Source organism: Bidens hawaiensis, unplaced genomic scaffold (assembly GCF_021521415.1).
Source record: "Bidens hawaiensis isolate Kalapana, Puna unplaced genomic scaffold, B.hawaiensis_p1.1 tig00024652_1, whole genome shotgun sequence".
Classification (NCBI taxonomy): Eukaryota; Viridiplantae; Streptophyta; class Magnoliopsida; order Asterales; family Asteraceae; genus Bidens; species Bidens hawaiensis.
The window spans coordinates 111365-127800 of NW_027493902.1; the positions used below are offsets into that span (position 1 = coordinate 111365).

At 35.5% G+C, this 16436-nt stretch overlaps 3 protein-coding genes across 3 annotated transcripts; all 3 read right to left on the reverse strand.

The window, feature by feature from the left end:
• Positions 1-8152, reverse strand: LOC143569810 (ABC transporter B family member 6-like). The gene is made up of 11 exons (XM_077055630.1): positions 7700-8152; positions 6613-6667; positions 6332-6507; positions 6030-6230; positions 5690-5949; positions 5309-5619; positions 4997-5217; positions 4029-4369; positions 3143-3942; positions 2097-2338; positions 1-1433 (listed from the first exon to the last, which is right to left on the reverse strand). The coding sequence occupies exons 1-11, from the start codon at positions 8069-8071 to the stop codon at positions 204-206; spliced, it is 4209 nt and encodes a 1402-aa protein (XP_076911745.1). The 5' UTR covers positions 8072-8152; the 3' UTR covers positions 1-203.
• Positions 8153-10190: 2038 nt separating this feature from the next.
• On the reverse strand, positions 10191-12069 carry LOC143569788 (large ribosomal subunit protein uL23-like). The gene is made up of 3 exons (XM_077055614.1): positions 11974-12069; positions 10460-10823; positions 10191-10359 (listed from the first exon to the last, which is right to left on the reverse strand). The coding sequence occupies exons 1-3, from the start codon at positions 11984-11986 to the stop codon at positions 10275-10277; spliced, it is 462 nt and encodes a 153-aa protein (XP_076911729.1). The 5' UTR covers positions 11987-12069; the 3' UTR covers positions 10191-10274.
• Positions 12070-13637: 1568 nt separating this feature from the next.
• LOC143569789 (uncharacterized) lies at positions 13638-15222 on the reverse strand. Its single transcript, XM_077055615.1, has 4 exons — positions 15021-15222; positions 14331-14419; positions 14123-14227; positions 13638-14040 (listed from the first exon to the last, which is right to left on the reverse strand). The coding sequence occupies exons 1-4, from the start codon at positions 15202-15204 to the stop codon at positions 13843-13845; spliced, it is 576 nt and encodes a 191-aa protein (XP_076911730.1). The 5' UTR covers positions 15205-15222; the 3' UTR covers positions 13638-13842.
• Between the last annotated feature and the right edge of the window lie 1214 nt (positions 15223-16436).

The following is a 16436-nucleotide window of genomic DNA, read 5'->3' on the forward strand; positions in this document are numbered from 1 at the left end:
ACACTAAATTCTATGAAGCAAATCAATATATCATGAAAACTCAGCAAGATTCTAACCTGTAAATGCTGTGCCTCCAAAAGAATAATATGCAATCTAAAACCCTAAAAGCCCCAAGCCACCATCATCACCGATTCTCCGCCACCTGCCGCCATCCATATGTTACAACTGAAGTTAACAAACCATGTGCATTATATCCATTTGTTCTACATAAGTCTATGCTGACGTATACCCTTTCCAAAATGAGGTTGCATTAACCGAACATACAAACCATTTTTCGCCATTAAAGAATCGTGGGACCCGTTTTCAACAATCCGACCACCATTAAGAACAACAATGTTGTCAACATGTCTCATCATAGCAGCCCTATGAGCTATAAGAATAGTTGTTTTATTTCCCATAACTAAGGTATCAAGGGCTTCTTGAACCACCCGACTCGATTCTGACTCGATTGATGAGCTGGCTTCATCCAATAACAAAATGGGTGCGTTTTTCAAAACAACACGAGCGATTGCAATCCTCTGTTTCTGACCTAGGGTTAAGTCCACACCCCTCATTCCCACATGGGTGTCGTACCCATGAGGTAAGTTGCTGATGAAATGATGAGCATTTGCTATTCTTGCAGCTTCTTTAACTTCTGCCTCACTGGCGTTATGTCTCGCGTATATAATATTTTCACGAATTGTTGTCGAAAAGATTATAGGTTCTTGTTGAACAACACCAAGGTGGTTTCTTAACCACCTCAAATTAAACTTCTTTAAATCCCGACCGTCTAACATCACCTGACCAGCAACCGGATCATAGAATCTTTCTATCAACGATAATATTGTGCTTTTCCCAGATCCCGAGACTCCAACAACAGCCACTGTTTGGCCTCCGTTGACTTTGAGACTGAAGTTGCTCAGTACAAGGATCTCGGGTCGAGTCGGGTAAGAAAAGTCAACGTTTTTCAACTCAATGCTTCCATAAACATTTGGAGGCTTTACAGCAGAGGGATCATCCGGCTCGATTTTCGGTACTCGATCGATTATTTCGAAAACGGATATTAAAGATTTTCTTCTTTTTAGAATATATGGAGCCAGACCGAACGGTTCCACAAGGGCAAAAGTAGCAAAAGAAAACACCGCATACTCTTTAAGAGCAGTTGGGAGATCCGTATAACTGTTTTTAAAGCAGAGTGCGGTATACCATAACAGAACAGCATTGCATGCAAAAAGAAGAAACTGTGAAAACCCAAATGCAAAACCGATAGCTATTCCATGAAAGAAACTTTTATAAAATATCTTGGTTAACTGCAATCTGTAAAGCTCCCTAACTTTATTACCAGCACAAAATGCAACAACCGTGTAGATATTTCTAACCGCATCCTCAAGAACCAATGATGCTTTCCTGTGCATTTCCTGTATTCCCTTTGAAAATCCAGCTAGCCATAATTTCTGTAAGTTTTCAAATTTTATAAAACATGTTTTATACAGGATTTAATGGTTCGTTTATAGGATTTATTTCATATATACCGTTACAAACTTGAAAAAACTTCATATATATCCTTGCAAACTTGAAAAAGATTCATATATACCTAACCAAAACCAAAAAGATGATATATACCTGACTTTAAAGATTTTTTACTTAATGACCATTCTACTCCTTTTTTACTTAATGACATTGATGATAAGCAAACGAACCAAACTGTAGTGACTCCCCTTTTGTTCTATGGACGGTAGAAAAATCGAACAATCGAATCTGTATGTTCGAATCAGATAATGGAACTCGAATATTCTGAGAAAATAATTGTTTATTGGTAAAAATAAATACACAAAATCAAGTCAAAAATGGATTTTTAAAAAAAAACATTTAAGCTAAAAATGGGCAAATGAAAAAAATTGAAGTTAAAGATGGCATATATAAAACCTTAAACTTTAGAAAAATAAAGGTAAACAGGTATTTGTTAGATTGTTTATAATGAATTGGGTATATAAGATATTTTAACAACTTTGTAAGGGCATGAATGATAATTTTAGTCTTGCATGTGTATATATGATATTTTCCAAGTTTGTAGGGGTATGTATGAAACTGCCTCTAATTTAAATAAAAAGCATTACCTGAGCAATGGCAGAAAGAGTAAGAACTGGTAGTGTGGCTAAAGCCACGAGAGCCAAACGCCAATGTAGAAGCATTCCTATTATTATTGCAACGATAACTGCTGAGCAGTCTTGAATTAATATAGAAAGCCGGTTACTGAAAGCTGCTCTCACAAATGTTGCATCATTTGCTAATCGCATTGACAATGTGTCCGCACTGTTTTCTTCTTCATCAAACCATCCAACTTCATTCCTTAGCATTGCTAATAAAAAAATAGTTATGTTACACTTCGGTTCGGTGAACTCCATAAAGGGTCAAAACAGGTCACTTTGGGCTGACCCACAACAGTTTTTGTCCAAAGGTATTACTTTTTACAAAATAGCTTGTGTGTATGCCTATAAACGAACTGTACGTTCAGTGAACCGTTCGTGAAACGTTCAGCATAAACTTAAATAAACAAACAAACAACAATTTATGTTCAGTTAATTAAACATGCGAACATGAACACACGTCGCATTCGTTCATAGTTCGTGAACTTTCGTTTATGTTCATTCATTTATGTCCCTTTAAGTTTGTTCGTTAATTAAAAAAAGTAGGTCTACTATCTAATGTTAAGATTAAAAAATATAACCAACTACAATTTAGTCTAGTTTGGTAAATTTTTTAGCCCTTTCACATTTACTTTTAATCGGTGTTTGCTCAAATATGTTCATTCATCTATCTTCAGTACTTAGGTTATGTTCATTCGCTGGTGTTCATTTACGTTCGCAAACCGTTCGTTTATACTGTAACGAACGAACATAAACAACATGAACACGCTCATTTTCTAACGTACAAACACAAAGAAGAAAACTGTTCGGGTTAAAAATCGATCATGTGTTCGGTTAAAGTTGAGCGAACATGAACTGGCTTGTTTGTGATGTTCAATTCATTTACACGCCAGCTGGACTGCTGGTGTGTATTAAATGTTTACAAAAACTATACTAACCATACTTCTTTGCATTTGGCAACTTTCAACCTGTTTGACCCATTACAGTTAAAGTATTAAATCAAATAAATTACTAACCAGAAAACATCATTCTCCTAACACGTTCAGTCATCTTCTCCCCCATAATACCAAAGTAAAAGTGCTGCAAAAAGTTTGCAATTACAGTCACAATACCCATGCAGGCGATGAATAAGCACCACTTGTCCACATCATCGCTAATGTTAATAAGCCTGTTAACTTCATTTCTATAATATTCTGCCACTATTAAAGCAATCACATAAGCAAGAAGAGGGTTAAAAGCACCAAATATTGCAGCACCGGTGCTTCCTAAAACAGCATAAAGCCATTCAGCTAAACTCAGCTCTATAAGTCTCCAAATTGGTGGTTCTTTTTTATGTTGTTTTTCCTTCACGGGTTGAACTTGAACTTGAACCCTAGTTGGTTTATCAGTAAGTTGAGAGTTATGTCGACTATAAGTTTGTGAATGTGAACGTTCGCTTTGGGGATCAGACGTTAAAAGTGGTGAAATTGGTGATTCGGGATTTGATCCATGCGATGTTTGTCTGCGGATAGCGTGAATATCAAGTTTCGGTAATTCTGGTAATTTTTTTTCAAAACTATCTTGTCTATTTATTGATGGTTCTTTGTCTGTTCCATTTAGTGGCAAATCGTTCTCTTTTTCAGGGCTTGAAACTCTTGGTGACTCATGGGACCCGTATGCAGAATCTTGAACCCTTGATGCATGCAGGTTTAAAGCTCGTTGGAGTGATGGTGATTTGGCAAATTTTGGAGATGTTGGTTCTTTGAGGCTTCGGTTTTGTGAAGAATCTTTATCAAGTTGGGAAGCTGTAGTGTTGCTGTAGTTTCTCACTGGCATCCTACAATAACAAGCATGTATTCAAATCCATTACATATGATTGTAGATTATTTTTGTAATAAAACAACGGTTGTTATTTGAATGTACCTTCTTGGGAGTTTAGCAGCTTCTTCACATCTTAGAAGCTCTGCATAAAGCCCATCAGAGGCGACTAACTCATCATGTGTTCCAATCTCCATTAATTGACCGTCTTCCATAACAGCAATAAAATCAGCGTTTTTTATTAAAGAAAGCCTGCGAGCAATTATGACCGTTGATCTGCCTAACATCAACAGATCCAACGCCTCCTGAACAGATCTTTCAGCTTCAAAGTCTAGTCCACCTGTCACCTCATCAAGAAGAAGAATAGATGGGTTTGAAAGCACTGCCCTTGCAACCGACAGCCTTATTTTCTGCTCTTCTGTTAATGACAAACCAGCCCTACCTACCTGGAAGTAAAAAAAAATTCATTGTTCTTAGGATTAGGATTTTTATAGTTAAACACACACACACACACACAGCCCTCATTAGAATCCCATCTAGGGATGTAAACAAACCGAACAGAACAAAACCTTGTTCATGTCCGATCGTTAAGCATGTATTACAGAAACGGACGGTTAACGAACACATAACCAAATGGAACTTCTTGTTTGTGTTTGCTCATTAAGGAAATGATTTTGCTCATGTTCGTTTGTTAACTTCATAAACGAACATATATTAATTTAAAATATAAAATTCAACATTCTGAAACTCAAGAACTAGACATGATCACCCAAAAGAAATATAAAGTAAGTAATTGACATAAGTATATGAAAATATTTGAAAAAAGAAATACAAAATTTAAAAAAGGAAAAAACAAAAGAAAGAAAGAAACCTTAAATAACCAAACATAAACAAACGAACAATAATGAACGTAAGCGAACACATTACCAAATGCTCGCAAACAGGATCTCAGTTCATGTCCGTTCATTTAATTAATCGAACAGAATTCCTTGTTCATGTTCGTTCATTTATTAAAAGAACGGTTCACGAATGATTCGTGAACGTTCAGTTAGTTTACAGCCCTAAATTCCCACCTGTGTATCATATCCTTTTTCGAGTGAGGTGATAAACGTATGCGCATGAGCAATTTTAGCAGCATCTTCAATTTGAAGTAACGTGGCATCTCTACCATAAGCAATATTATCCCTAATGCTCAAGCTTAATAAAGCAGGCTCCTGAGTAACCAACCCAATTTGGCTTCTTAACCATTCTAGTTTCAGATTTTTAATATTCTCACCATCCAAAAGCACTTCGCCTGAATTATTAAAAAAGAAAAAAGAAGATTAATATAACGGATGGTTTTAACTTTTAAGAAAGAATTATGAAAAGACGAAGCAGTTTAATACCTAAAGTAGGATCATAGAACCGTTCCATAAGTGGTATAATACTACTTTTACCTGAGCCATTTCTACCTACAAGTGCCACTGTTTTCTTGGACGGGACAGTTAGGTAAAAACCACTTAATATAGGAATCTCAGGGCGAGACAAGTAACTGAAATAAACGTTTCTAAACTCGATGTTCCCTTGGACAGCAGCAAGAGTGTTTCCATTATGATCAACGGTGGAGGATGAACGACTAATCATTTCAAAAAGTCGATACGCTGCGATTCTTCCTTGCTCAAATGAATAAAAGTTCGTTGCGGCTTGATTGAGCCCGCTATGGAAAACAAATGGCATTACTGTAAAAGTGAGTATGAAAAAAGAAAGAACAAAAAAAGGATGCTTACAGGCCACTTAAGATGATAGCAAACATAGCGGTTACAATTTCTCCACCGTGAGCTTTACTATGTGTAACCAAAAACCTTCCAACATAAAGTTGCAAGGCACAAGAGCAAATTGCAAGGCCGTATGTGAATCCAAGCCCGAGTCCTTGCACGAGACTTATTAATATACCGTATCTTAATGTAGCTTGTAATGAAGCTGCATAAGAATACTTTGCTAATGTTTCATTTGTAAAAGCATATAAGGTCCTGACATATGAAACTGCCTGCAAAATGAAGAGTAATATTAAAGTATTACCACTGGTGTTACCAAAGGGCAAAAGGGTAAAAAGGGAAATGGAGTAACCTGTTCAGCAACACCTGCTGCTTCCGCATATGCATCTTGAATATGCTCAGCAAGCCTGTGAAGAAATATATTTGATATTCCACCTGCCGCCACAATAAAGGGACCGGTGGCTAAAGTGAGGAGTGCAATTTGCCAACAGTTTATGAATCCAATTGCAAGACCACTGAAGAATGTAGCCATGTTATGAATATAATTTCCAATCTGCAGAAATAGAACTAATAAGGTATATCTCACCGCACTACATGCTAACTCGCATAAGTGAATATTGATTTAAGAACATGAAGTTACATCTGATAACCTACTTTTTCACTAAGGGCAGACTGGATTAGCAATACATCACTCAACACTTGGCTCACAATATCTCCATTGTTCCCATAAGTGTCAAAGAAACTCATATCTTGATTAAGTAGTACTTGAACATATTTTGACCTGATTACAGCAGTCTGCCTTTCTCCGGTAAGAATCCAGCATGAAACCTCTGAATGCCATAAAAGAATATTATTTTAATACAACAGTAAAATGATAAAAGAGCATCATTCAAGTGAATGTGAGAGAAATGAAAGTAGTTAATTAGACTATTTACCTATCCAACCAGCTACAAAAACACCGCCAGCAATATAAACAAGGGTAAGAGCAAGCTGCAAAAAATTGTGAAACATTCACTTGATGGAAAAGAAAAACCAATGCATCAATGTTATTTAAAAAATGAAGTTATAAAACGTCATTATAATTTATAGTTGAAGTATCATCTAAGAATCAAACTAAATAATCCAACATGAAACCTATGAATGCGAACGGAAAATTATAATACGAATACTTATTCACCTTCCAAAAAAAAATAACTTCTAAGTATTTTAAAGAAACTCTAAAATAAAAAAGTCAACTTCAGCCTTGATATCTCTAAACAAATCATGCATCTCCTTAATAATAAATAATGAAAACTAAGAAGCATAGATTCAAAAAGATAGTGAAGGGTGAACATAAAATAACTAATGTAAGCCGAGCATGAAAGAATTTCAGTGTCTGATGCTTTGATTGAACAAAAATTGAAACCTATACATAGTATAAAACTATAAGGAAGGGTGGTTTACAAGATTGACAAGTGTTTAATGTCCAAACGTGATAAGAATCATCAAGACCCAAAAGGCAATCAGCTGCACAATAGCGTTCAATGCAAGTGCTATGCTGCATAATGAATTCATTGTTTTGTTGAGAACTTGAGCTTCAGCAAACAACTAGAACTATATTTCATTTAATTAGTTAAACACATCATTATGCAGTATGCTCTAAAGTCTAAACTGACCAATGACCATATTCTTCCTAAGTACCATTAATGTTCTGTTGTAACTCCAGATTACAGATAACGCCAGCAAAGAAAAATCAGTGTGATATCTTAAACGAAGAGTTATTCAAACCCGACTTCAAGTCTTCAACACAGGGACTAATATGGAACAGATGTACTTGAAACAACTAGGTAGCCAAAAGTACATGAACTTTAGCAATACACTTTAATCACCCCAAATTAAACCTAAACCCTAAGTTGTTGCTATAAACACTAAAGTAACATAAGATCATGCTAACTTATCATCACCAGTTTACAATAGCAAGTCCTAACTATAACTTATAATCAATTAATCATTACATCTATATTAACTTGCTAAATAACTTGCCTCTTTAAACCTATCGAAAACCACATCCACGCCTTCGCCTTCCCGAACCAGCACCTGCACAATTTTCGCAAAGTAATGCAAGTAAATCACCAATGCCGTGCCATGCGCCGCGGCTGCAACCGATCCAACTACCATAAGCACCCAATCAAACCTATCAGCATACACAAACAGTTTCGAAAACGGCACCGCAGCCGGCGGCGGCTCGATCTCCTCCACCTCCTCCATATCCTCCTCAGCTTCTACAGGTACAGCATCCGGACCGGCTTCCATGTACGGCGACGGCGACTCCGGCGGCTCTGATACCTCTGATACCGGCGTTAGAGGTTGTAAGTGCGGCGGCGATAAGCCGAACAAGCCTCTGGATACCATCATATTGAGGAATTTTGACGTTGAATTGAAAATTAAAGTCACGGAACCCTAGAAATGAGATAATAAGTATACAGTGAGTGAATTTGAGTTGAAGGTTTGCAGTTTGTGTGTCTAATTTGGCACACAATTGGGGGAAGACTGAGTTGATGACTCGGTCAACAAAGGTGTGACGAGAGAGTTGACTCAGAAAGCAAGTCTGGTATTTTTGTATAGTTTAATTAATTTTCTACGCCGCCGTTGGTCTTTGACGGAAATGACCCTTTAACTTCTGCATGCTGGCTCTTAAATGGCCCCTTAACTTTCTTTGTGGTAGGTAAAGTAAAGGTTAAAATAAGAAGGTTATGTAAATGAAAAGGGTAAAAAGGATTTGTGGTATTTGGACGGTTGAAATTAAAAGCCAATTAAATAAATTATAATAACTCAAAATATAAATCAAAAAATAAAAATATATATAAATAAAAACTAAAATGTCATCGTTTCAAACAAACCCAATAAACCAATAAAATATGCAACCGGTGGTTTTCTAGCGGCATTTCATGAAGTAGAAAACGCCTTATCAATGAGAGTGAGAAACTTGGTAGAAATTGTTAATGATTTTGGAGTTTTCCAAATTCTAATCTTAGATCTTCCTATTTTATCCCTAATTTCTATGTGACTTCAATTTAAAGTTTAAGAAAATAGACAAAAATATCATAAAAAGTTAATATTTAGGTTAACTTAAATCTCTGAATTATCATTTGAATCATTTTGAACATTATTCATTATATGTATATGAACATGAAATCCTAAACAAACTTTGACATAAATCTCTAGCCCATGATTACGGCTGACGGATTGATTGTAGATACCATCATTATCTTGCCAGGTTCCCGTTTAAAGAGTACGTTATGGTTTGTGTGTGTGAGAGAGAGAGAGCCGTGAGATATAGGAGACTGCTAGGTCTAAGGTGTTACTATCTTTGTGTTGTTTTTCTAGTTACAAATATTAACCGTGTTTTGAATCTAAGACTGTGTTTGGTTGGATGCAATGAAATGAAGGGGGAATGGAATGGACAGGAGAATGAAATGGATCATTATCATTCTTCTGTCTTCTTTGGTTAACCTATGGAATGAAATGAATTATTACTTTATTTTGTTTGGTATCCAAGATAAATTGTAGGAATGAAATAGAAATAATATAAAAACTCTTATCTCAAAATATTTTTTTTTACCAAAAAAAAAATGCATTGACGACGGTGGTTGTAGCTCCAGTGACGAAAAATGGTGGTGGTGGTCAGGCGGCAGCGGCGATGGTTGTGGTGGTGGGGGTGGCGGTGATCATGCAGTGGTAGCATTAGTAGATATGACAATGGTAGGGTGGCTGCGACGGTGGTGGTGGTGAGGCATCAACAGTGGTGGTGGCGGTGATGGTCATGCAGTAGTGGTGACAATGGTTGCGGTAGTTACAGCAATGATGGTGGCAGCAATGGTGGCACTGGTAGCGTTGCTGGTGGTGTTGTTGATAAAATAGAGTGGAAGGGGAATGCAATGAAAAAAAAGAAGGGGGGTGGGAAGCAATGGTTTGATGGAATGGGATTCCATGTGTAATAGATGATTCCATTCCATTGAGCAATCAAACATTACTTTTTTCATTCTCACGCAATGAGTTATTGCATTCCTCCCGTCATTGATGCATACCAAACGCTACCTAAAAGTGATTATATTTGGCATGCAATGGTTTAAATCTTAATGGTTGATATAAATAACTATATTAGTGAACTAATACAAAACATGAACATGTTTACAAATGAAGAAAAAAAACAAAAAAAAAAAAGAATAAAACAGTAAGCAAGATTTGAATACCAAGACAATGAAACCACATGTCCTACATATGCCTCACGTTTTAACTTTTTAGCTAATTTTGACTCCACACAACACTTGATCCATACTTTAGGTTTAATTACAGCAATTTGCATTTATTAACTACAATTTACACTGTATTTTAGTTGGTAATCAAGCCACTTAGTTAGACCATACAATATTACTTAACACCCGCGCCTCCGGCAAAGAATTAAAAACAAAAACACCCAATAGTTGAGACATGATTCATTAGCACATTTGAATCCATAATAAAAACCAAACACAGCAAATTTAAAACTCTATTCAAGTCAACAAAACTAACAATAATGTTGAAAATAACAGCCAAAGCAACAACTTAAATTCAAATTTTAGATGATTCCAATCTTGTTTGCAACATCCAATGCATCATAATCTGGAGTCAACCGCACATAAGCCTTTTTCGTCCCATCAGGTCTGCAATACATTCAAACAAAACATGAATAAATTGCTCATTGAGCCATTTAATACAATTAATCAATTATAGAATAACTCAACATTGAATTGAAACAAATACCTGATCAAAGTGTTGACTTTCTTGGTCTGGATGTCATACATCTTCTTGACTGCAGCTTTGATTTTCTTCTTGTCGGCACGAATGTCAACAATGAAAACAAGGGTGTTGTTGTCTTCAATCTTCTTCATTGCAGATTCAGTGGTCAACGGATACTTAAGAATCTGATAATGATCCAACTTGTTTCGTGGTGGGGCACTGATGCGGGGGTACTTGGGGTTTCTGTCTGTCTTCAATGTCCTCGGGCGGTGAAAAGTGACCTTGGTTCTGATCTTCTTAGCCTTCTTCTTGAATGTTGAACCGGTTTTCACAGCCTTGGCTGTCTTCAAAGCCTGAGCCTTTGCATCAGCTTTCTTGGTGGTGTCGGCTGTAACAAAAAGAAAACCAATAGTTTTAGAACCAATGGCATGAATATGCTATATTTTGAAACAAAAATAAGGGAATATATAATATATTGCAAAGAACTAAAGAGTAAACAAGTTTCTTCAATGTTCTAGTGAGTCTACAAACACATTTTTAAACTAAAAAACTACCGAAGGTTCTAATATTGAAACAATGTCGTTAAGATTATTATAAATGTCATAACTTTCTGAAGTTCAGTGAGCTCAATAAAACAAATATAAAACTCGGTTACAATTTAGAAGTCATGTTTAACCTTAATTACTAGGTAATTGTAAAGAATAAAAGTCTCTAAATAACAATCAAGTTCAATAATTGTTTCATATATGTCACTCAATAATCCAACTACAACAATCATCAGCATTTTTCACAGAACAATTAGAAAACTTAACTGGCTTATACTGTTAAAAGAAAGATGCGAGTGTTTTCATTGAAAGCGTCGAAACTTGATAGTGATTTCATGATTCAAATCAATACACAGAAACAACTGATAATAACATCTCAATTGTGTTTGTAATTTAAAATCTAGAAAAATTTCTACAGCTTTAATTCACACTTGAACACTGAACCTTAAGGGATCAGAATTAACAAAAAAAGTGGTAACACAAAGTCCAAGACTAGTTGATACTGGTACCTTAGATTGTTATGTAAGAGTTTCTATGCATTATCCAAAAAATGTAAGACAAAAAAAATAAAACCTTAGCACTACTGCATTTAAAAGAAACCATCATAATCCAAAGCAATCTACCCGTTAAGCAAACAAACTTGAAAATAACACATTTAACAAAACGGACGCATTCTGTCAACTTTCAAACATTCTAATAACACTTAATGACACAAATAATACATCAATTTTCCTCATTTTGCAAAAAAAAATGTTGACAAGTAAACTTAGAAGCCAAAATATTTCAGAAGTCAACAAGAGCATTGGAATGCAGCCAATTCTTATAAATAAATGTTATATACATAATATGAGTTACAGTCAGATTACAGTTTGTAACAAACCCTAAATTCATCAGTTCATATATTCACCAATATACACTCTCCAAACACACCTACTGAAACATCAACTAAACACACAAACAGAAAGTGGCTGATTCATTAAACGGAAATCAAACCTTTAGGCGCCATTGTTGACCGAAGCTACTCCTGAAAATAACAAAATTTGATCAATTAGAAGTAATATTATGACAGATTAAGAGATAGATCTGCAGTTAAAAGGCATAAATTTGGTTTGATTAAACCATGGAAATTGAAATGAAAGCTGAACCAGAGAGAGTGAATGCGTACCCTGTGAATTGGTGATGAAGATGAGTCGGCGGCGGCAGCAGCTAGGGTTTTGTTGTAAGGTGTGATAACATTTATAGTGGATGTAACGAAATAGTTTAATGGGTTGAACTTTGAAGGGTTATAAGCCCATTTACTAAACCCAAAATGTTTATATCTGTCACAAGCCCACCACAACTTGTTACTGGCACACAAGGTTTTACTATCTTTGCGTAGGGTTTTAAAAGAGTCTAGGGAAATTTTGAAGTCATGAGCCGTTTCCCGGGCCTGAGCAGTTGGCCTTTTGAATTCAATTGTATGAGGTGATGGTTAAGGTCTTGAGATCTTTATCGTCTCAAGTTTGAAACCTAACTCAAAAAGTTGCCGTCTTATAAAACCAACAATAGAAATTGAACACCTCTGTTTTTATAAAGAAAACGAAGAAAAAAACTAAAAACCGGCTCTCGCAAGGTTCAAGCCCCGCAATAAACATAGTGCAACACAACTTTACCACCGTACCAACTTGCACTTAAGTTGCTTCTTTTAGTTTCAAAACAATAAATACATAAACTAATTTCAGAATATTTAAAAAAAAGAATTCAGTGGATGCTTGCAGCCCTGATTTTACCTCCCTACATTTACTGTAGCAATTACTTTTCCTATTATAAATATAAATATAGTATAATGAAATCATCTTATAGCAAACAAATAACCTGTAATCTATAGATATTTACAAATTTATGTATTTAAAATAGTTGTGTTGACGTGTATAGTTAGCATATAGTTATCTTTCGGTTATGTTTTATATTTGTAGTTGTAAAACAGTTTATCTAATGGAGAAAATGTTGATAGTTTAGTGGCATTATTTATTGGATTAGAATTAGCTTAAGACCAAGGTAGATAGATGGTGTAGTGTGAACATTTGTTCGAGTGGGCGAGAAAAAGATCGATATCCATTATTGAAAGCGTTTTGAACTAGTTTTGGATTTGCATGATTGACAGAAAGTTGCATGAGAATTGATAATTGGCAGTATTTGATTAATTAACTTAAATTGTGATCGACAACAACTATGGTATGTAACAACTTGGCAGTCAACTTCATGATCAAAAGTTACCCACTTGCAATTGACATAGCCAATCATTAGCATTAACCAAGTTAAAACTGGAGTTCCTGCTAACAGAGTTACTACTAATAGTAACTAAATTAACTGTCAACCTTTTGATGTCTTCTGAGTTCTGACCGCTATGCATAATTAGTATTACGGATGAGCAAATGATACCAGGTACCGGTACCGAAACGATTTCGGTACCGGCATCAAGTTTTTAAGAAAATCAAGATCTGGAAATTCAGTAATTACTGAATTTTTACCTATAGTACCAGTACCAAATTTTTAAGAAAATAGGGATCGGGAAATTCTGGGTCGGTACCAGAATCTTACTGAGCTCATCCCTTGTTAGTATAACACATTATCATGAGTATGACACTCAGAAATTAAATCAACAATACACTAAGCCATTAAATACTGACATCAATCAAAGCACATAAAATTAACTGCAGTCAAGACAAAACCTCTTACCGGAATACTGAAACACAAGCAGCAAAAGCTTTATGTCTGAATAACACATCAAAACAAGAACATGAGAATACTACATACTTGTATATAAATATCTGTCTTTCCAAAACTCAGCTTGTATAAATATACCAAAGAAAACAAACAAACTTAGTTTCTGCCGCTTCTGTTTCTTCTAGAAGAAACAACGGTCCAACCATCTTCATCAGCGGGTGGTGGTGCCTTTGATTCAGCAGGTGGTGGTGCCTTTGAAGACAGGTCTATCTTATCATCCACCTCCATCGATTCTTCCCCTGAACTCGATTGGACCGATTCGGTATCAGAATCAGAATCATCGCCATTTACAACCTATAAAGGTTACATGGAAATTATTACCTTGATTATTAGCAATGATAATAAGAGGATGTTAAAATATATTTGGCATAGTTACCTGCATGCGATGATTAGCAGCGGGAATCGATTGCCTTAATCGTTCAATCGAGGCAAAGTTACCTTCCAAGCATTCTTCATGCATGATCATTAAATTATCTGATACCTAATAACAAGAAAATGAAAAATATGACAAGAGGAAACAATACAATCCAACATTACATTACTACTAAAAATTTACTACAAACGGTGATATGGATAAGTTTTACCTCCTCGATGCTACCGTCATCGATCTCAGTATTAAGTGAGAGCATAAAATCATCAAGTAAATTCTCCAACTCATCAACATATAAAGCCTCTGAGAAATTAACAACTAATCATCAGTAAATACAATGAAAAATCATAATCACTCTACATGCACATAAAGACTAATTTGTATAACGAATAGGGGAATGGATGAAACCGAGAAAACCAAACACAAACAAAAACTAGTGATTTGGCTTTATGTTTTTGTTAAAACCAAACTTGCGGTTCGGTTATGGCTTTGCAATAGATAAAAACCAAACCGAACCAAATTTATAGCTTTTCATTTTTTATTCCTTATTTTAAATAACTTATACGAATTTAATAAATATGTAACTCAAATATTTAGCCCAAATGCATAATAATCAATTAATTATTAGTTAACAAAATGATTTTGGCACATCTTTTTTTACTTTGACCCAAAATTTTCAACCTCAAATTGAAAAACCAAAAAAACCGAAACCGAACGGTTCTCAAAAACCAAAGTTTCGGTTTTTGATTCAGTTATAGCCCAAAAGTGACCCAAATAGAACCGTGTACACCCTTACAACAAATCATCATTCATCAGCAAATTACTAACGGTGAAAAAATCAGACAATGCCAATAAAATACAATTATACATCCTTATAAAACTTAATTGTTAAAACTATAAATACCAGTAGGTCTGATTAGCCAGTGATAAACATCAACAGCAAGCTGCTGAGCTTTTTGACGAGTATCGCGTCCACCCCATTCGTTCTGAATAGCCATCTGAAGCGCACTCCATCGACCAAGAAGAAGATTGATACCTTCTCTAAGTTGATTAACAGCCTCAGCCGTCAGTTGCGTAGGCACCACCATAGCAAACTCCCTGCAAAACCCTAACTTTTGTATTTGTTAAATTAACAATCGGATTGCTATGGAAGTAAGTCCATTTGATTGTATCGCAAAATCACTTAAACGCACATAAAATTATAACCGTGTAACATTCCACGAACATTTCTTCTTCTTTTATCATTATAATCATTGTATACTTATAACAAGCTAACAACTATTGCAAATTAAAATATGATACATTACATACATATAAACATTATCATAAATTAATAAAATCATTCGCAACATATAATAATTTTTCATATAATGAACCAACAAAAAATCATAAATTTAAAACAAAATTTTCAGGTATTAAATTAGGGTATATAGTTTCGGGTAATCCCGTAGGTGGATCAATAGCCGTAGGGTTTGAGTAGTATTTGTTAAATTAAGAATCGGATATTGATGGAGGTAAATGCAATTGAATTATTATTTATGAAAGCATGTAAAATGAAGAGAAATCGACGAATTGGTATAAATAAAGAAATTAAATTGGAAGCAAATGGATGATGTGAAAGAGAGTGATTTGATTTACCGAATACAGCTGAAGAAGAGCAAGGGTGGAACCAGCGGCTGCACTGCAATGGCCTAATCCAGTCTTATTTTCATATGTATGTATACATGAGGGCGCAGGGAATATGGAGGGCTATTGGGCCCTTTGGGCCTGTCCCAACTTAGTTACGCATAGAGAGCGGTAGAGGTGAAAAAAGAAAAAACCGGAACCCATTTTTTTATACCCGGATTTTAATATCCGAATCCGTACCCGACCCTACCCGTAGGATACGGATAGAGTATGCATTTCAATACTAAAAATTGTACCTTAACCAAACCCGATTTGTACTCGGTAATACCCGAAAACCGGAACCGGTACCGGGTTTTATGGCCACCTACACGCCAGTGAGCTTTAGCTCGCACCTGAGGGATATTGAATATTTTGGTTAAAGGCCTTAAGGTTTCAAGTTCGAATCCGAATCCACTTGGTTTTACCAATTGGCCATCAGGCGGCGGGTTTTCCCCACAACATGAGATTGATGTGCTACCTAACGTTATTAGTGATCGCGAGCATATGGACTCACCTTTTACTATTGGGCTACCCCAGATATCTAGACTTTGACTCCTTGGTCACTAAAAAGACTTTATTCGGACTATTATATTTTAACTATTCATTTTTATCCAGATATTTAAATAAATTATATATGCATGCCAAAGCATAAAAG